We start from the raw sequence: 21771 nt of genomic DNA on the forward strand, positions 1-21771 counted from the left end.
TTCCCCAGAAAACACTCAACTGTGGGCCAATCCTGGTGCATTCAAGACAAAAATACAGGGCTTCCACTGTCTGGAGTCATATCAAAGGCCTCTGTGATAGTGCCCTTTATGATCTGAGAAACATGAATAGGCAGGAGCCTGTGCAGCTATAATTTTCTGTTACATCTCTATGTTCTAATGTCAGGAGCATTGGCATATTAGATATGAATACGGCTAGACTTTTCAAGGTTAGAGAAATAATCACGAATCACAAAAAGATACGCTTAAGCCCTTGACAAATCACTGAAGTTGTGAGAGTTGAAAACAGCTGGGCATGTTGGTGCACATATAACCCCAGTGCTCAGGGGACCGAGGTATGATAGAAGAGCATCAACTTATAGAGACAGCAAATAGAGGCACACACCTTTAATCCGAGTACTTGGAGGTAGAGGCAGGTAAATCTCTAAGTTTTGAGGTCAGCCTAGTGTATATAGAGAGCTCCAGGTCAGCAAGGACTACATACTGAAAACTTGTATCAAAATAACATAAGCAAAGAAAAAAGTTTCCTAACAATAATATGAAAACTAGTTTTAAAAAATTAGTGCACATAGCTGTGTGTGGTGTCGTGCCTTTAATCTCAGCACCTGGGAGGCAGAGGCAGGTGGATCTCTGTGAGTTCAAGGGCAGTGTGGTCTACACAAACAGGTCCAGGACAGGCAGGGCTACACAGAAGAAATTTTGTCTCGAAAAAACCAAACAAAACAGTGCACACACAAAGAAATGACCAAAACTAAATAAGCACAAAATTTCAAAGCATATGTCCTTCAAGGAAATGTATATGATAGGGCTGGGGAGATGGCTCAGTGGTTAAGAGCATTGGTTTCTTTTTTTGTTTTGGTTTTTCGAGACAGGGTTTCTCTGTGTAGCCCTAGCTGTCCTGGAACTCACTCTGTAGACCATGCTGGCCTCGAACTCAGAAATCCGCCTGCCTCTGCCTCCCAAGTGCTGGGATTAAAGGTGTGTGCCACCGCCGCCCGGTTGAACATTGGTTTCTAGCAGAGGACCTGGGTTTGCCTCCAAGAACACAGTGGTTTCCAAGTGTGTGTACTTTCACTTGCAGGACATCTAACAACCTTGGCAACTTCCTTCAGCACCATCCAGGCATACACTGGATGTCCATACACACGCACAGGCAAAAGCTCAGACATGTAGTAAATAAACACACCTTTTAAATTAATTCCTTGGAAATTTCATATATGCAAACAATGTGTCTTTTTTATTTAAACATTTTTCATACAGTGTAGTTTGATCATATTCTTTCCCTTCCCCACTTTTCCCAGACTCCTCACCTCCCTACCCATTCAACTTAATGGTTTTACTTTCTCCGAAAAACAAAATACTAAAACTAAACAACAAAACCAATCCACTGGTCAGCTACTCCTGGGCATAGGGCCTCTCCAAGAGTGTGGTTCATATACCCAGCGATAGGTCACTGAAGAAAACTTGGGTAATCAACTGCTTCTTGGTTAGAAGGGGGATTTTGTGTGCACTTTCCCTCTCAGTACTAGAATTTTGTCTGGTTTGAACGTGTCTTGTCTGTGCTGCCAGTCTCTGTGACTTTCGTTTCTAGCAGTCCTGATGTGTGTTAACAGACCTTACTCTTTCCTGGGAGTCATCCAGCACCTCTGGCTTATACAATTTTTCTGCCTTTTCTCCCTCTGAGCCTTGAGGGGAGGGTTTGAAGAAGACACAGTATTTAGGGCTGAGTGTTCTAAAGTTGCTCACTCTCTGCACACTGTTCAGCTGTGGCTGAGTTAATTATCAGCAAGAAGCTTCTCTGACAAGGATCTCACCATGGCCTCCACATTTGAAATGTTCGTCGTCCCCCCCCCCCCCCCCCAGTGAATTTTCAGGTGTTTGAATTAGATGATTAAGGGACTTTGAACATTTTTTGCTCTCGGTGGCCACCTATCTGCTGTGAACCTTGCGATGTTTATAGAGGCCAGAGCTATGGCAATACACTTTGTCACATTCCGTGCACTCGTATTGCTTTCTTGTGTCATGAACCCTCTTATGTCTAATGAGGCTGTAACCTGAAGTGAAGACGCTCCCACACTCACTGCACATGAAAGGCTTGCTATGCACTTTTTGGTGTTTCACGAGGTGAGAGTTTTGGATGAAACATTTTCCACATTCGCTACACTGGAAAGGCCTGTCCCCATTGTGCGCACGGCTGTGATAAAAAAGGCTGGATTTTTCTTTAAATGATTTCCCACATTGAAAGCACGTATAGGGCCTTTCACCAGTATGAAATCGATAATGACTTGCAAGGCTGTCTCTGTTCCTAAATGATTCTCCACATACAGTGCACTCAAAGGGCTTTTCCCCAGTGTGGACTCGATAATGGCACACCAAGCTGGACTTGTTCCTGTATAATTTCCCACACTTGCTACACTTATAAGGCATTTCTCCATTGTGGGCGTTCAGATGGTGAGTGAGAGAGCTTTTATAATTGAAAGCTTTTCCACATTCGCTGCATTTAAAACGCTTTTCGCCAGTGTGGATTCTCAAGTGCACAATGAGATGGGCATTTTGCCGGAAGGATCTCCCACACTCATGGCACGTAAAGGGCCTTTCTCCAGTGTGTATTCTCTGGTGTCGGATAAGCCCGAACTTATGACTAAAAATTTTGCCACAGTCACTGCATTTGTGGTTTCCATTGTCGGACTGAATGGACTCTGCGTTCTCAGAGCTTCTGTTTGGCTGCCCAGTGCTGGGAGTCACCTGAGACCCAAGAAGACTTGAGGAATCCTGGAAATCCATCACATGGTCTGTGCTTTGTGATGTCTTCTCTGGAAGGTCACTTCTGCCTGTCTTCATAGCTGGAATCCTTACCTGTTTCCTTTCTAGGGGTTTCTTAGCACGTGTCTGCTTCTGCCGAACAAGCATGGTTGCACCAATTCCTTCCTGAGGAGAAGTGCTCCGCTCAATGGGTAACATCTCTCTGTTCGAACATCCTGAACACAGAGAAATACTCGTGAACGGCACGGAAGCTCTGGGGTGACAGACAGCACATATTGCTAACAGTGTTCTGACTCTTCACAGAACAAGGGGCTACGTTGGGGTCGTAAGGGCCCATTACCATGTTGAAATTGTGAAGCTTATAGTCTCTAGGGACCTTAGGGGCAGTAAGAACACAAACCAGAAGGAGAGTACAGGGAGGGGTGGGGTAGACCATAGCACACTCCTCAGCAAATGGCTTTCCACAAGCTTCCCCTGCTGGAGATACAGGACAAGGTACAGAAGGCTGTCTACCTCCATAAGACATGGTAACCAAAGAACCTATGCTTAAGGATGCTCAGGACACACCACACACTAATGGCACAATAAAGGAAACACTGTGCTTCAGCGGTGCAAAGAGGAAAGATTGGTACATGAAGAACAGCTTTGGTTCAGAATAACAGGGAAACCAGAGATGGAATCTGCCATCATCCTCTGCCTTGGCACCAAACCATCAGAGCCAGTAGAAATATACTTCATATGAACCTCTCCAGAGAACATACAACAGTAACACCCTCCAAGTACCCGTCCTACATACCTGGAGCCTTGAATCTCAGTGTAGGGGTGAAGGGACCTCCTGAAGACTCCAGCTGAGTGATGTCACGGACCCCAGCAGGTATGAGGTCTGAAGTCAAAAACAGGACAAGTGAACACTGCATACTAAAACCAGTGATGTAAAGCATGGTGATCCATAGGAAAGAAAACTAGTAAGAATGGTCCTTAGAGGAGTGTCTTATGGGGAAACCCCATCAAACGACGATCACACAATGCAAAAATTACTGCCACAGGCATACCCAATGCATGCCACTTAGAGGACGAAAACAAGGATGTCATGTAGTCACAGTGTCACCGGCCCACGAGAGCCATTAAGTTGACCTCTATTATGTTCACTATATGGCTACTTATCTCATACTGCTTTCTATGTACGTGTGTGTGTGTGGGTGTGTGTGTGTGAGAGAGAGAGAGAGAGAGAGAGAATTGTTTTAAGCCTAGGATCATCACCAGCATACTGTACTCCAGGATGGTTTGGAAATGATTCACTGAACATGGCACAGCTTTGAGAAAACACATCCCTCTGTAGAAAAGAAGCTACACCCATCACAGACTTGTCCTGACAAGATGGGATGCTCTTACCCAATGACGCCATGAGGTCAAAGATCTCCATCATCACACTGCAGTACAGGAGCCTCTGAGAGTCATCAAGAAGTGTCCATTCTTCTTCCGAGAAGTTGACAGCCACGTCCTTAAATTCCACCCGGTCCTGCCACGATGAGGATATCTGAGTTCACAGGAAGCCACCTCCTGTGGCACTCCAGTCATCTCCAAGACAGCCATCCCCACTTAGCTTACTTCCTCAGACAGCACTAAGCTCTGAAGCTACTGAAATCCAATCTCTCAAGGTTTCTCTGACCACTGTGTTCAACGACCTAACACAGCAGGTAGGTGGACAGAAGAAGTCCATCTATTCTTGTATCCCAACATTTAAAGCCCCTTGTTTCTACCAAATAATTCACATGGGCTTCTATAGATGATCTTATCACATGTGACCATTTGTGCCACTCCACGTTGCAAAGGCACATGGGCTTGGTGGCCATGTATGCACACTCTCACTATACATTTTTACTTTCTTCACTCTACCTGTATTTCTACTTAGCATTCAAGTCCAGGTGCTTAGCTACTGAGCGACGTACTCCCTAACTCCAACAAAGAGCATGCACACCTGAGGATTTCTGAGCATTGTCAATCCATCTCAGTTCCAGGCTTTCTGTAATGGTCATCACTGGAACTTCAATGCCTCTGAATTGTAAGACAGTGCTGCCATAGTGGAAACCTACTGCTTAGTCTTATGTCACCTTGATAAAAAAAAAAAAAAAAAACAAAGGAATTCCTTTCTGTGAAAGAAAGGAATCTCAATTGAGAAGACGGCTCCATAAGATTCAGCTGTAAGGCATGACAGAGGGATTGATGAGAGAGGGCCCTGAAAACCTGGGTGGTTCCATCCCTCAACTGCCAGTCCTAGGTTCTATATATAAGGAAGCAGGCCGAGCAAGAGAGGGGAAGTAAGCCAGTAAACAGCACCATGCCATGGCCTCTGCTTCAGCTCCTGCCTCGAGGTTCCTGTCTTGTCGGAGTTCCTGTCTTGACTTCCTTTAAATAGCAAAATGAAAGTAAAAGCCAAATAAACCCTTTCTTCCCCAACTCCTATTCTGGTCATAGTGTTTCACTGTAGCAATAGAAGCTCTAAGACAGGACCTCTCCATATAATCCCTGTCCTGGACTCAGGGACCTTATTTTCAGTAATCATCTTCCCTGGCTAATATATAAAAAATAGAGTGGCAAGCAGAGTCCCAAGGCATTACAATCTTGGAGACCACTAACATGGGCATGAAACAAGTCATGGGGTACTGTCCACTTACCCCTTCTTCACTGGTAGGTGTCATGGAACCAAGAGGAATCTGTGAAATAAAGCTCTGAGTAACAAGCTATGGTGTTGGTATCCCCAAGGCTCACCTAAGCCCTCTCTCATATTTATAGTAAGGTATACCCAACTGCCACCTGCATCCTAGTCCTCAAGGAGATCTCTTCCTGTGTCCTCTTGGGCAAGGAAGCAATATTCTCAGTCTTGTCTATTAGAATACAAGGAGAAGAATGTTACCCATGTTGTATGGTGAGGAGGTGTACATCTTTAATTCCAGCATTGAGAAGGAATAGGCAGGCATATCTTTGACTCTGAGGGCAGCCTGCTAATCACAGTGAGTAGTGAGTTCAAAGCCAGTCGGGCTACGTAGTAAAATCAAGTCAAAAAAAAAAAAAGATACCCATGCATGTATGAATATTATGTTATACTCAGTTTAATGTGTGAACTACTAAAGAAAGGTGCTTCCTATACACATAATTCATTTTTCTGAAATGTTTTAGCACAATGTGTGGTGACGTATGCCTTTAATCTCAACTTGGGAGGCAGAGGCAGGTGAATCTGAGGCCAGCCTTGTCTACACAGTGAGTTCCAGGCCAGCCAGGGCTTCATAGTGCAACTCTGTCTCAAAACAAACAACCAAACAACCAAACAACTGTCAGTATAAACACTTATATATGCTCTCAAAATATATCACTTTATTTATATATATGTATTTACTGTATTTACTGAAGACTTACAGCAGGCATAGTGGCGCAGCCTTTAATCCTAGCACTCAAGAAGCTGAGACAGGTGAGACTGTAAATTAAGAGGCCAGCCTGGTCCACATAGGGAGTTTTGGATGAGCCAGGGCGACATACAAAGTGATCTTGTCTCAGGGGTAGGGGTCACAAACAAACGTGATAATCAACACATTAGGCTTTAATCAAACACTGAATATGGTTTTAAGCAATTGTTAGGTGCTTTTTAATAATGTTATATCCACAAAAGTGTGTGTGTGTGTATCATAGAATAGATATCCATTGAGACACTCTCATTATGCACACACGGCTATCCTTGACTCGAAGAGGTCAGCCTGCCTCTGGGATTGGAGTAGTGAGATTAAAGGTCTGGGGGACGAAGCCCAGCAATGCTGTTTTTATTGCCACCGTTTGGGTATAGATCTTGGCCTTTTGAAATTAATACCTTTTTATTTAATAAATTCGACAGTTCAGAATCCTACTCTTTAATGATAAACTTCAAACCCTGAACATAACTCGACCCAATGGAAGCATTCCCAACCCCAGGTCCGTCTATCTCCTCAGATCCCACTTTTTGTTTGTTTTGTTTTTCAGAGACAAGGTCTGTCTGCATAGCCCTGGCTGCTTCAAACAGTGAGCCTCCTGCCTCTGCCTTCCAAGGGCCGGGATTAAAGGTGTACAGCACCACACCCGTCTAATGGAACTCTAATATTCTCCCAGGCTTTCTGTTGGTACTGGTGTCCAGTAACCTCCCTTATTTATCCTCAGCTCACACCCTTGCCCAGAACTGCGGAAGTGAATGAGCAAGCTGCCTTCCGACACTCTAATTCTGATACTCTAGCTTCACCAAGGACAAACATCTCAATCTGTGAAGCAGCTGCAGTACAAACTCTCAAACTGCCATCCTTCCCAATGGTCAGAAGAAAAAAAAATGACCAGAAAAGCTTGAATAGTCCTTTTATCTTTATTTACTGCGTTTGGCCCAAGAGAATGTCCTGACAGTGTAAAATCCTTGGCAGATTTTCCGTCATGAAATCTGATCTGGCCCTTTTCACCAAAATGGCACCGAAAGGGAAGGAAGCTCCTGCCCCTCCCAAAGCCGAAGCCTAAGCGAAGGCCTTGAAAGCTAAGAAGGCCTTAAGGCCTCCACAGGCACAAAAAGATCCGCACCTTCGGCGGCCTGACCCTGCGGCTCTAAATAGTCTCGGAAGACTGCACCCGGGAGAAACAAGCTTGACCACTATGCTATCATTAAATTCTCACTGACCACGGAGTCAGCCATGAAGAAAACAGAGGACAACAACAGGCTTGTGTTCATTGTGGATGTCAAGGCCAACAAATATCAGATCAACCAGGCCGTGACGAAACTCTAGGACGTTGATAAGGCCTGACAGACAGAAGGCTTATGCTCGATTGGCTCCTGATAATGATGCTCTGGATAGTGCCAACATGATTGGGACCATCTAAACTGAGTCCAGTAGGCTAATTCTAAATAGACACTTTTTTTTCACCATAACAAAAACCAAACCAAAAACCAAAAAAAAAAAAAAAAAACCCAAAGAAAGAAAGAAAGAAAAATCTGATCTTTTCTCTCCATCTCTGTAGCCCACCACACCAGCCCCTGCATTTGCACACAGGTCTCTCCTTGTCACAACACTCGCTTCATCCAGGAGGGTTGAACCTTTGAGAAGTAGATCCAAAGTTATCTGTATCTGTTATCTGTAGCCAGTGACTTGTTTGTTTGTTTGTTTTTGTTTTTTCGAGACAGGGCCTCTCTGTGTAGCCCTGGCTGTCCTGGAACTCACTCTGTAGATCAGGCTGGCCTCGAACTCAGAAATCCGCCTGCCTCTGCCTCCCAAGTGCTGGGATTAAAGGCGTGCGCCACCGCCGCCCGGCTGCCAGTGACATCTTTACAAACCGAACTCAGCAAGTGCGCTGAGCCCTTTCCCATTTAGTAAAGCAGGAGTCACCTCGGAGATTCGGTAAGTCTCAGAGCTCCGTCTACATGAGTCCGCCAGACTTCCAGCACAGATTGTCAGAAAGGAGAATCTAGTAGTCCGAGGCAGAGCTCCGGTACCACACAGTCTAGGATCCTGCCCGGCCTTGCCCTGCCCCGCAGGCTTATGACCCCAGGGCACCCTCCCAGCGCTCTTGCCTTCAGGTAGGCCCGGGACCACGAGGCACTTACCTGAGTCTGGGGTCCTGCCTCAGCGGCTGCCATCATGCTCTGCGGGTTGGTAGGGGACAGGGACGCTGGGGGCGTCTTGGAACCAGACATGCAGCGGGTCACACAAGGATACCTCAGACTTCAGACAGACTTTGGTACCAGAGGACAAGACTCTGCTCCTTGGGCTACTTCCTATCATGGACTACTCTATGTGATAACCCGTATTCTGTGGAACTGGAGACTCAACCAGGAACGTTGAGGGGAGTCTTTTGGCGGCAACGCTAAAAGTCCCGCCCAACACGTTTGCGACAATGAAAGCGTCCATTTTGATTGGCTGTTAAAAAAAAGACGCTTTTTCCACAGGCTAGCCCTGGGTATGCCACGCCCATGGCAAACTTAATGCTCAGAGATAGTTGGCCAACACAAAAAGGACTCTGGGATTTTGGTGGTGGTGGTAGTGGAAGTCTGTGTGTGTGTGTGTGTGTGTGTGTGTGTATACACCCGCTTTTTGTGTGTGTGTGTGTGTACACCCGCTTTTTTTTTTTTTTAAATTTCTTAAATAAAAACAGACAGCCGGGCGGTGGTGGCACACGCCTCTAATCCCAGCACTTGGGAGGCAGAGGCAGGCAAATTTCTGAGTTCGAGGCCAGCCTGGTCTACAGAGTGAGTTCCAGGACAGCCAGGGCTATACAGAGGAACCTTGTCTCAAAAAACAAAACAAAACAAAAAAACAAGACAGAGACAATATATGAAGTTGGTTGGCAGGTGGGATCTGGGAGGAGCTGGTAGAGAGGAAAGAATATGACCAATATATTGTATGAAAAGTCAAAAATGAAAATATTTTTCAGCCAGTGAAAATGGGTGTCTCCAAGACTAAAAATAGTGTCAAATCAAACTTACTGTGTTGCTTGCAGGTAATTCTTTCCAAAGTGCCTGGATTGGTTGATCAGGTTTGCACAAACTGGTTTTATCTTGTATTGACCAGGATGGAAGGGCCATAGAGGTGGAAATATAAGACACCACAAGTGACCTGTTCAAGCCTTGGCTAGGGACTGCCAAGTTCTTCTACCTTGCTCTCCAGAAGAGCTCCACTGCAGGAGCATGCCACAATGAATATCAAGTGAATTCTGAGTGATCACTGACCTGATTTCTTGATTGTTCCAAGGCCTGTGGAACACTGGGCCGTGACTCACGCAGAGATCCAGACTGGTAGCTCTGGAAGGGTGAACTTCAAGTCAGCTACTTTTTAGGATTGGAAGGTAGGGATTTCTGATCTGCATTGAGGCCCATTAAGACAATGCTTCCTCTTTTTAGCTTCGAGGTTGGGGACTGCCATCTAAATTCCAAGTCTAGGTGGGGAGTTGATATTCTTTGTTGTTTTGTTTTTGTGGGTTTTTTTTTTGTTTGTTTGTTTTTCCAGACAGGGTTTCTCTGTGTAGCCCTGGCTGTCCTGGAACTCACTCTGTAGACCAGGCTGGCCTCGAACTCAGAAATCCGCCTGCCTCTGCCTCCCAAGTTCTGGGATTAAAAGTGTGTGCCACCACTGCCTGGCTGTGTTTTGTTTTTTGAGACTGGGTTTCTCTGTGTAGTCCTAGCTGAGAGTGAGTGTGTGTGTGTATGTGTGTGTGTGTGTGCCATCACTGCCCAGCTGAGAAATGTATCCTTTCCTCCTTTTCAAAGGGTTAATCCAGATTCTAGAGAAAGATGGCTCAAGGAACTTGCTTGCTGCTAAGGCAAATCCATTTCCAGGGCATCTGATGCCCGCTTCTGGTCTCCACAGATGCATACACATAAAATAAGTAAATCCTTTCAGTGTTGATCCAGCTGGGCTTGACAATCACCCCCCCTGCAGAGCTTGCCTTCTTCTACCTGGAATTCTGAACCTCCATGACATCTGAGTCTCCCTGAAACACTCTCCGACGAGGTGACTCTGAGCTTACCCTCCACAGACTACCTCCTTGAACTTTCACAGTTTACCTCAGGCAGTCTGAAGAGCCTCCCTTCTTCTTACTGGCTTTTTGACACTGGGTTTCCCTGGGTAACTCTGGGTAACCTGAAACTCACTTTGTAGACTAGGCTGAACTCAGAGATTGGACTGTTTTCTGTCCTCTGGGTGGATCAAAGGTGTGCATGTACATCATTTTTAAATCGTACTCTTAATTTTCTGCTTTTTTTGTTTTTCTCTGTGTGTGTATCTGTTATTGTTTTAAAATTTCATGTGCATGTATGTTTAATTTTGTCTTTATTTTAAGGAACCAGGTCCTCACTTTATAGCCCTGTCTAGGCCGGAACTCTACTAGGCTGGCTCTGAACTCACAGATCTGCCAGCCTTTGCCTCTTGAATGCTGGGATTGAGGTGAGTGCCACCACACCTGGCTTTGTTTTGACTTCAGAACAAGTATCCATGTCCATTTTTTTTCCTTCTTTGTTCTTTAGTGTTTTGTGACAGACTTCATTCTGGGTTCCTTTCTGTCTGGCCTCAGGCTCTTGATTCCCATACTTCAGTCTCCTGAGCACTGGGATTGCATGCACACCAGCTCCTCAGGATACCACCAGGGAGAATACAACCATCACCACAATTTTGGAGCCAATTTTGAAACAAGCTTTGTTTCCTCTCCAGTTAAAGAATTAAAAGGCAGGAAAAATCTCCAGTACTATAGTAGCCGCAGGGAGCATCTCAAACACAGCAGACATGAGCAGACAGCACCAGTCTGCCAAGAAAGGCCTTTATTAGGGATGAGGAAGCACACCCATACAGCAAGCACACATGAAGAGGGAGCCCAGCCTCTCCTTGAGGGGTAATTTTTAATTCCTTAAAAACAAAACAAAACAAAAACCCAAAAAACAAAATGACTCTTTTTTTTAGTGTTTTCTGTTATTCCCATCAGGTGAGAAAAAGACTACTACCATTATTTTTTGAGCCAGATTTGAAGCATGCTTTATTAAATACTGGCCAGGATGGTGGACACTGGCTGGGTTCATATCCAGAATGCCCAGAGTATGGCACCAAATTACATTAGTCAGAGGTTTATAAAGGTAAAACCCACGAGGACATGTACTTCCTGCCTTCATTTAATCAGGGCAAGTATATACCATACTATACTTCCTGACTATATATCTCCTGCCTATGTGTGATCAAGTACATCCTGTGCACGTTGGGGCAACCAACCTCATCTACAAAAGTGAAAACACGTGGCTTGTATTGAACAGCCTCTAGCAATCCAGAAACTTATGTGTCCTTGGGCAAGTGGGGCTTACAGGTTAGAGGCATTTTTGTTTTATAGAACTCTTTTTTTTTTTGGTTTTTCGAGACAGGGTTTCTCTGTGTAGTCCTGGCTGTCCTGGAACTCACTCTGTAGACCAGGCTAGCCTCGAACTCTCGAACTCAGAAATCCGCCTGCCTCTGCCTCCCAAGTGCTGGGATTAAAGGTGTGCGCCACCACCGCCCGGCATTTTATAGAACTTTTAAGCACAGTAATTAAAACTTAAAATATAACTTTACCCCACATAGACACTCAGCTGTTTTCAGTCCTCAACACTACCTTATCTTGATCTGTCAAGGCAGCAGATATGTTTAAGTCTTGTCGTCCTGTATAGGCACACACCTTTAATCCCAGCACTGTAACAGCAGATGTAGGCAGATCTCTCTGAGTCCGAGGCCAACTTGGTATATATAATGAATTCCAGGACAGTCAAGGCCATATAGAGAGACACTGTCTCAACAAAACAAAATAAATGAATGAATGAATGAATGAATGGATAAATAACTAGACTTTAATCAAATGCCAAATATTTTCAAGCAAATGCTAAGCTCTTATAACATTTTATTGTGTTTTAATCGTCCATTTGTGGATGAATATTGACTCAGTACTTTTTCAACAAGTACTTGCTCGAAAATTAAGACTGACTGGCCCTGAGAAGTCAGCTCTTTGTTTCAGCTGCCAGGGGGACATTCCCAAGGAGAGAATTCTGCTAGGGCCCTTCTAAAGGGATGGGAGTAGGGGGTGGGGAGGGGGAATCATCTCCTTTCTGTGAAAGCTGAGGATCTGAGGCACAAATAGGCTGCATGACTGACCTTCCTTTTGTCCACAGGATGGCGGAAAAGGCCAGCTGAGCCAAATGTACAATACCAACAGGCAGGTCTTCACATAGTCCAGAATCCTTCCATTCTAGAAGAGTGGTTCTCAGCCTTTGGGTCACGACCCCCTTGCAGGTCATAGATCAGATAGCCTGCTTACCAGATACATTACAAATTCATGATAGTAGCAAAATGACAGTTATGAAGTAGCAATAAGTAATTTTATGGTTGGGGGGTCACCACAACATGAGGAACTATATTAAAGAATCACAGCATTAGAAAGGTTGAGAGCCACTGTTCTAGAAACTCCAGTCCTGCAGCCACAAGTGAGAACAACTTACTGTACATCTCCATACCTATGGAGGGAGTACCACTTAAAAGGCCCTTATCATCCTTCTGCTCCTTCACAGTTCTTTAGAAATGAGTGTTAGTTAAAATTATCCTTCAATATAAAGCTAGGCTTTGTGAGGTCAGTCTCCACTGACTCCTTTAGTTATCCTTGGTTTAAATTGTTACTTGAGTAATTGCAGTTCCCTCTTCTGAGTTCTTAGTCTTACTAGACAAACAAACAAACAAACAAACAAGTAAGTGAAAAAGGGAAACCAGGTGTTTGAAAAAGGGAAATCAGGTGTTTGGGAACACACCTTTAGTTCAAGCACTTGGGAGGCAGAGGCAGGAAGATCTCTGATTTCAAAGCAAGCCTGGTTGGTCTACAGGAACTTCCAAGCCGGGACTACAAAGTAAGATCCAATCTCAAAGAAACAAAGCATCGGGGGTGGAGTTGCTACTGGAGAGATAGCCCAGGTGTTAGGAATGCTTTCTTCTCTTCCAGAGGACAAGGTTCAGATCTCAGGAATTCCGGTAGCTCACCGCTGCCAGTAACTTTGGCTCCCAGGAATCCAATCTCTGTTGCCCCTGGAGGCAAACATATACATATGCATGCCTATTCTTGCTCATAAACACCCATGTAAATAAAAATAAAATCTATGGGGGGAAGAGGTGGACGATCTCTGTAGAGGCCAGCCTGGTCTACAAAGTGAGTTCCAGTACAGCCAGAGATACATAGAAAAACCAAAAAAGAAGGGAGACTCTGTGGGCTGTGTGAAGAAAACAAACAAACAAACAACCCCAAAAAACATGGGGAGTCGTGGACAGGGTCATAAGCTCAAAATTACCTCACCGTAGCATTTCTCCAGAGGACTCAGAAAACAAACAAACCAAACAAACAGGGTTGCTGAGATGGCTTAAGAGAACCTGCTGTCATAATCCTCATTAGAGAGGCTGCATCCAGTACCTGATAGGAGCAGATGCAGAGACCTACAGCCAAGCATTAGGTGCAGCTTAGGGGAATCCTGTGGAAGTGGATGAGGAAGGATTGTAAGAGCCAGAGGGGTCAAGGACACCACAAAACAACCCACGGAATCAACTGACCTGGGTTCATGGAGGCTCGCAGAGACTGAAGCGACTATCAGGGAGCCTCTATGGGGCTGACCTATATCCTCTGCATATATGTTATGGTTGCATAACTTTGTGTTCTCATGGGACTCCCTCTGACTTTTGTTTTGATTTTGGGGACTTTTCTTCCTACCGGGTTGCTTTGTCCAGCCTTGATATGAGGGCATGTGCCTAGTCTTTTTTTATAACTTGTTCTGCCATGTTTGGTTGATATCCCTAGGAGGCCTGGCTCTTTTCTGAAGGGAAACAGAGTGGATCTGGGGGAGAGGGAAGGTGGAAGAAAGGAACAGAGAAGAAAGAGGGGAGGGTAAACTTCAATCTCGATGTAACATATGAGAGAAGAATAAATAACTTTCATCCAAACAAAAAAACACCTGCTATCTTGCAGAGGCCTAGGTTCCATTCCCAACGTGCATACAGCATATATAACTCAAGTTCCAAGGGATCCAATGACTTCTTCAGGCATTGCTTGTGCACACAAGATACACAAATACACACAGGTAAACACATAAAACATTTGGGCTACGCTTCAACGTGAAAAGCACCATAGAGCTATTCCCCATCAAAACTAGTGAAAATTGGGGCTGGAGAGATAGCTCAGAGGTTAAGAGCACATGCTACCCTTTCAGAGTACAGGGGTTCCCCCTCCCCCTCCCGCATCAATACTGTGGCTCACAACCATCTGTACCTCTAGTTCCAGAAAAGTCTGTGTCTTCTGATCTTTGTGGACACCAGACAAAAATGTGGTATACATCCATAGACATATGTGTATGGTAGACATTCATGTACGCAACCAAACTCTCATACACAAAAATTATGTATCTACCAAACAAAACAAAACAACCGAACAAGCAAACAGACAAGCAAACAAAAAACCCCAAACCTACTAAAACTCAGGAGGAGCACAACAAAAAACCTCCCAAGAGTCATGGAAGATTACAGAGAAAAACACATTTATTCTGGGCACTGCAACACTCAGTAAAAAGAGAAGTCACATCTCATTATTAAACCACTCTGTTCCCCCTCCGCCATTCAAAGTCAGTAGCATGGAAACCCCACACCACTCTGTGTAGTCAAGGACACAGAACTCTGTCTCACTTAGCTCCCCAGCGTCAACTCCTTGGGAACAGAAAGATGACGGCAGTCCTCATCACGTCCTGATATTCCCACTGGAGGAGGAAGTTTCAGTGGCTGTGTGTCACAAAGGCTGCTCTCAAAACTGCTCTTTGAGGTCAGATTCAGTCCTAGGGCTGAAGGTTTGCCACTGACTGAAGCTGCCCCTACAATTTCTGCACCCAGAGACCTGTGCAAGGTGTGGGTGTTGTTTTCCGAAAACACTTGCTCCATTCAGAGCCTATCCCAGAATCCAAGGGTTCACGATGCATCCTAGTCCAGTGACTGCTCCACTTTTATGGGCTGGAGGTGTGGGTGGATGATGCCCACGTTGGCTCCGAAGTGTTCAACACTTCTTTTGTCCTGCTGAGATTTCGGGTGTCTATGGAGATGACTAAGGGACTTCTTACCCTCATGGCCCTCCTGATCGGATGTTTATCTAGCGTGAATCTTCCGGTGTTTGTACAGGCTAGAGCTACTGCAGTACACCTTGTCACACTCCCTGCATGCGTACTGCTTTGCTACGACGTGCACTTTCATGTGTCTAACGAAGTTGTAACTGGAATTGAAGACTCGTCCACACTCATTGCACTTGAAAGGCTTGCCGTGAACCGTTAGATGTTCGATGAGCTCGGAGTTCTGGGTGAAATACATGCCGCATTCGCCGCAGCTGAAAGGCTTCTCTGTAGTATGACTGTAGAAATGATTCAGGAGGCCCTCTCTGCTCCTGTACGATTTGCCACATTCACTGCACTCAAAGGGCATTTCACCAGTATGAAATCGATAATGGACCTTAAGGCCTTCCCGGCTCCTGTAGGATTTCCCACATTCAGTGCACTTAAAAGGCATTTCTCCTGTGTGGAGTCCCTGATGAGAAATCAGGGAGATATTATGCTTGAAGGCTTTGCCACACTCAAGGCACCTATACGGCTTCTCTCCGGTGTGCATTCTGAAATGCTTAATGAGAAAGGCTTTTTGGCTGAAGGACTTCCCACACTCGCTGCACTGAAAAGGCTTTTCGCCGGTGTGTATCTTCCAGTGCCGATTGAGGTGGGATATACTGGTAAAGATCTTGCCACAGTAAGTGCATTTGCAGTTCTTCTTCTCACTCTGAATGGCCTCTCCACTCTCAGCGCTCTTGGGTAGCTCCCCACCACTGGAAGTCACCGGATGCCTGAGAAGACCCGAGGAGGTCTGGAGGATCGTCACATTGTCCGTGCTTAGCAAGGGTGTCTCAGCACAGCACAGCATTTGCTGTTGCAGCGTGGATGAACTGACACCTCCTTCTGCAGACAGGCTCTGCTCAAAGGGGGACGTTTCACTCTCCACTTTGATCCAACAACCTGAGCACAGAGAAATACTGATGAGTGGCATGTAGACTGTCGAGTGACAGACAGACAGACAGACAGACAGACACACAGACAGAGATCACTAATGGTGATCTGAGATTTCTCACAGAACAAAGGGGCTAGTTTAGGGCTGACAGGGCCCATTACCATGCTGAATTTGTCAAGTTCACAGATGCTAGGGACCTTAGGGGCAGCAAGAACACAAGCATGGAGTGAATCACAGGGCGTGCTAGGAAACATAACATATTCCTCACCAATAGCTTTCTGTACGCCTGAACTGCTGGAGACGCAGGACAGTGCAGAAAGCTGTCTCGGCCCCTAAGACATGGTAACTGAAAAACTTGCACTCAAGGGCTACCCTGAGAATAGTGCACAGTAACACAATCGAGGAAAGCCTGTGTTTCAAAACGTTGCAAGGGAACAGACAAGATGTACCTGTCCATAAACACGGAGTCAGGAATCTCAGTGCAGGCACAGAGAGATCTCCACAAGACTCCGCCTGAGGTAAATCATGAATCCCAGAAAGTTCAAGTCCTAAAATAAAATATTAAGAGAAGTGAGTGTTCCATTCAAGGACTGGCTGATCTCCAACCCATAATAATCCAATTTGGAAGGAATCTCTTAGGTCTGTTTGGAAGCTTCACCTGTCAAATAAAACTGTAAGTCTAGACTGGGCAGATTCTGAGCTATATCTATATCCAAATCACAGGTTCAGTGTTCCTTAGAGTTTGAGTCTCGCCTTGCTTGCATTGTTCCATGTGTGTCTTTAGGGCGAGCTTCTCTTAGTCACATGCTCATGGTCCAACCTGCCTCATGGTGACCTTCTTCTCTGTTGTCTTCCCCTCCTTCCCTTCATGGTTTCTCTTGAGACCCCTCACTTGATTCTAAGTCCCGCCTTCTTCTCTTCCTTGCCCAGCCATAAGCCCCAGACATTTATTGGCCAATCAGGAATTATCGGGCAGCATTCTTTACAGTACATCGGTTAATACAGTGCCCCAAGATCAGCTTGTAATCTGGACTGGGACACAGAATTCAGTTTGGGCATACGCAGCAGCACACAAGACTAACCCCAGCAATACAAAGTAAGGAAGCCTAATGAGAACAATCTTCATTGGAGTGTCTTGTAAGAAAAACGCCAAATAGTAAGCCCACCAGGGTCACAATTTCCAGCACATGCAGACACAAGGTATGTCATCTAGATAGAGCGAGAAGGACCTGTCGCAGAAATGCCATGCATTTAGTGTCATCAGGTCAGGGAGGAATGATCACTGTTAAGATTCCTGACCCCTTAGTGGTGCAAATCATTAATCCCAGGACTTGGAAGGCAGAGGCAGGAGGATCTCTGAGTTCTAGCCAGCCTGGTCAATACAGTGACTTCCAGGAGACCTTGCCTCAACCTACCACCCAAACAACTATTGTCACACCAAACTGATTCCTGTTTGTCTTTACTATACTTAAGAGTGAAAAGGTAGTTGTGTAACAAGCCTGTGTCTATAACCTGTATGTTCAGCCATAGGACAGTTGGGGAAAGACTGAGCACTCATAGGGCAGCTTTGAGATGAACACATCTCCCGATTTCTACCATACAGACATGCTCTGACAAGATAGGAGGTCCTTACTCAGTGAGGACACTAGTGTGAAGATCTCCGTCATCACCGTCTGGTACAGGAGCCTTTGAGAGTCATCAAGCAGTGTCCATTCCTCCCAGGAGAAGTACACAGCCACATCCTCAAAGGACACACAGCCCTGAACAGTGGAGAAAGTTGAGTTTGTTTATATGAAGCCACCTTGTCAGGGACTCTTGGTATCCTCGAGACGGTCATTTCTACTTAGCTTCCTACCTCAGAGGGTACCAGGCTATGAACCTATTGATACCCAGGCTGTCCTCCAGGTCCCGACAACCACTGTGCTCAGCACTCAGCAGCAACAGGCATGTTGACATGGTACCTTAGTTACTTTTCTCTTACTGTGAAGAGACACCATGACCAAGGCAACTTCTGGAACAATGTGTTTATTAGGGCTTACACTTCAGGAGTTGTAACTTTCATGGCAGGGAACATGGCTACAGACACACACAGCACTGGAGCAGTAGCTGAGAGCTTATGTCCTGATCCATGGGTTCTAAGTTAAGAAAGTTAACTGGGAATGACAAGAGCTTTTAAAACCTACAAGCCTACCCCCAGTGACACATCTCCTCCAACAATCTCAGAATTGTCCCCAGACTTTTCACCAATGGGGACCAAGTATTCAAGTCTATGAGCCAAAGTGGGGCATGTTCGTTAAAACGACCACAGCTGGAGTCAATCCAAGCTGGAAGGATGCCATGGAAAGTCCCTCCTTTCTATGAGGCTACCTGGGAATTCATCCGGGCTCCTCCCAATCACCTGTCTCACACAGACCACATTTGGGTCACTGTTGTCCACTCTGTCCCTGGCACGAAGACCATCTACACATGACTTCAGGGCACACACATCAGTCTTCACACTGAGCCTCCATTTCCATCTCAGTATGCAGGCTCAGCCCTCAGCTGCTGTGCTACCCCAACTCCTACCTTCCACTAAAGCCAGCAGACCTCAGGCACTCCTGAGCATTTCCCAGCATCCCCGACCCATCTCACTTCCAGGCATCCTCCAATGTCGTCACTGGAACTTTAAGACCTCTGAATCTTCAGCCAGTGGTTAGTTAGCATAAAGGGAAACCTGGCCATGTAATCCCTGCTGTGGATGTGGAGACCTTTCATTCTGAGCATGTGCCAGGAAAATCCAACGAATGGACAGAGAGAATCCCAAATACAGAGTCTCAGGACACCATAGTCCAGAGGTCACTTATGTCTTAAGTGAGGAGTGTGATTCTTGGGTACTGTCCACTTACCTCTTCCTGGTTGGCAGGTTTCACTGAATACTGGGAAACCTGTAGAAAAACAAGGCTGTGAGTAACAAGCAAGAGTGTTGGTGTCCCAAAGGTTCACCAAAGTCCCCTCTCATACATGTAGTCAGGTACCCTCAACAGCCCCCTGGGCTCTATCCCTTACTGGTGACCTTGGACAAAGAATGAATCTCTTCTGTTTGTTACCTGAGGATAAGCATGGGAGCCCGTCTCATTTACTGTCTTATTGCCATGAAGAGATACCATGGTCAAGGCAACTCTTACCAAAGCTTTTTTTTTTGAGACAGGGTTTCTCTGTATAGCTCTGGCTGTCCTGGAACTCACTCTGTAGACCAGGCTGGCCTCGAACTCAGAAATCCACCTGCCTCTGCCTCCCAAGTGCTGGGATTAAAGGCGTGTACCACCACCGCCCACAAAAGCTTCTAAGTAGGGCTTGTTTATAGTTTCATAGGGGTTTGCCCATTATTATTATCATGGTGAGAAGCAGACAGGTGTGGTACTGACACAGTAGCTGATGAGAGCTTTATGTCCTATTATAGATGCAGCAGGAAAGACGGGGTGGGGTAGGGGGCATAACAGACAGTAGCCTTGGCAAATTCTCCCAGCTACATACTTCCTTTAACAAGACCACACTTCTTAGTTTTTCTCAAACAGTGCTACTCCCTTGTGACTAAGCATTCAAATACAGGAGCCATGAAAATCATTCTCATTTAAATCACCACACAATCCTAGCTCAAAAGGAAATTATATTAAACTCAGTCCTATGTGTTAAGTCCTCAGTATAGGCTTTTCCTATGCATATTACTAAAGCTTGTGTCTAGAATTTCACAAACACAATTGTTTCAGAATGTATGGGTTCATCTATATACAGTTAGTTAAGAATTTGGGAGGCAGGTGGTAGTGGCTTTCATCTTTAATCTTATACAGGAAAAGCCTGTCTCAGAAAACCAAAAAAAGATGCCGGGCAGTGGTGGCACACGCCTTTAATTCCAGTACTAGGGAGGCAGAGGCAGGTAGATCTTTGAGTTAGAGGCTAGCCTGCCTGGTCTGCAGACTGAGTTCCAGGACAGTCAGGGCTACAAAGAGAAGCCCTGTCTCGATTAAAAACAAACAAACAAACAAACACCCAAAACTAAAAACCAAAAAGACAAAACAAAACAAAAATCAAAACCAAAACCAAAAACCAATTGTTATTAGCCAGGCATGATGTGGACCCCTTTAACTGCAACACTTGGAAGGCAAAGGAAGGCACATCTCTTTGAGACTGAGGCCAGCATTGGCTATATAGGCCAGCCAGACTCGCACAGTGAGTTTGAGAGGAAAGATAGTTAACACTGTAGACTTTAGTCAAATGCTGAATGTTTTCACATAATAACTAAATAAACAAATACATAAACAAAGGGAAAGAAAGTACTACTTTAAAGTAAGAGAGGAGCCGGGCAGTGGTGGCCCACGCCTTTAATCCCAGCACTTGGGAGGCAGAGGCAGGCGGATTTCTGAGTTCGAGGCCAGCCTGGTCTACAGAGTGAATTCCAGGACAGCCAGGGCTACACAGAGAAACCCTGTCTCAAAAAACCAAACCAAACTAAACCAAACCAAAAAACCCAATGATAATAATAATAATAATAATGTCAGAGAGGCTGGAAGTGGGAGGTCCTGCCTTTAATCCAATCACTCTGAAGGATTGCGAGTTTGAAGCCAGCCTGGTTTACATAGCGTGGTCCAGGACCACCTGTACTATTGTCTCAAAAAAAAAAATCAGATATTTGAAGACTAATCTCTCTCTGGTCTACAACCCTAATTGCTGCCATTAGACCACAGCCTTAACCTAAGGATTCATAGATTTCTGTCTCCATCCACATCACTTCATCCTTGCTCAATATTCCCCCGGAGATACTTGGGCAAATTTGAATAGATCAAGTCTCACCGCTGTTCAAATCTTCCGGGGCTACCAGTCTATCTATTAGCAAAAGTCAGCTCCTTAGGTGCACTGAGTGAGTCCTGTCCCTCATCTAACGCCAGCAGAGGTCATCCCCGGGCTCTGTCTCCGAGCTTAGGCCCGCCCACAAGCCTTGGGAGGTACAGTCCACCAGAGGCTGTGAGTCAGAGGGGATGGTTCTAGCGATCTAGCACACAGATGTCAAAAAAACATAATCTGGTCCACCGGTGCCCTACAGTCGGGGACATGAGGGTCTGCCCTGTTGGCTCCTGACCCAGATCTCAGCGCTCTAGAACTCAGGTAGGTGGGCGATCACTAGGCACTCACCTGGGGCAGGGCTCCACCCGCAGCCTCCACAATCACCATTGGGCTCCAGAGGATGGTGGGGCCCTGGGACGCGGCCATCCTCACTCGAAGCCTGGATCAGATCACGCAGGTCGTCACAAACATCAGATCCGTCTCCGTGACGGAGGACAAACGCGTCTAACATGCCGGCTTTCCTGCCATGGCCAAAGCAGATGACACCAGTTTTCTGTGAACCATACTGACGGGTCCAGGAAGTTACAAAGAACCTCCTGCACGCAAAGCC

At 45.7% G+C, this 21771-nt stretch overlaps 2 protein-coding genes across 2 annotated transcripts; both read right to left on the reverse strand.

Moving 5' to 3' along the window:
* Nucleotides 1–1947: 1947 nt before the first annotated feature.
* Nucleotides 1948–8473, reverse strand: LOC114631264 (zinc finger protein 773-like). Its single transcript, XM_028779568.1, has 5 exons — nucleotides 8384–8473; nucleotides 4174–4300; nucleotides 3578–3664; nucleotides 2276–2996; nucleotides 1948–2191 (listed from the first exon to the last, which is right to left on the reverse strand). Exons 1-5 carry the CDS (start codon nucleotides 8471–8473, stop codon nucleotides 1948–1950), a joined length of 1269 nt encoding a protein of 422 aa, XP_028635401.1.
* A 6358-nt stretch (nucleotides 8474–14831) lies between these two features.
* Nucleotides 14832–21763, reverse strand: LOC114631288 (zinc finger protein 419-like). Its single transcript, XM_028779588.1, has 5 exons — nucleotides 21510–21763; nucleotides 19229–19267; nucleotides 17977–18103; nucleotides 16793–16891; nucleotides 14832–16351 (listed from the first exon to the last, which is right to left on the reverse strand). Exons 1-5 carry the CDS (start codon nucleotides 21585–21587, stop codon nucleotides 15444–15446), a joined length of 1251 nt encoding a protein of 416 aa, XP_028635421.1. The 5' UTR covers nucleotides 21588–21763; the 3' UTR covers nucleotides 14832–15443.
* Between the last annotated feature and the right edge of the window lie 8 nt (nucleotides 21764–21771).

This window comes from Grammomys surdaster, unplaced genomic scaffold (assembly GCF_004785775.1).
Source record: "Grammomys surdaster isolate TR1022 unplaced genomic scaffold, NIH_TR_1.0 355, whole genome shotgun sequence".
Lineage (NCBI taxonomy): Eukaryota > Metazoa > Chordata > Mammalia > Rodentia > Muridae > Grammomys > Grammomys surdaster.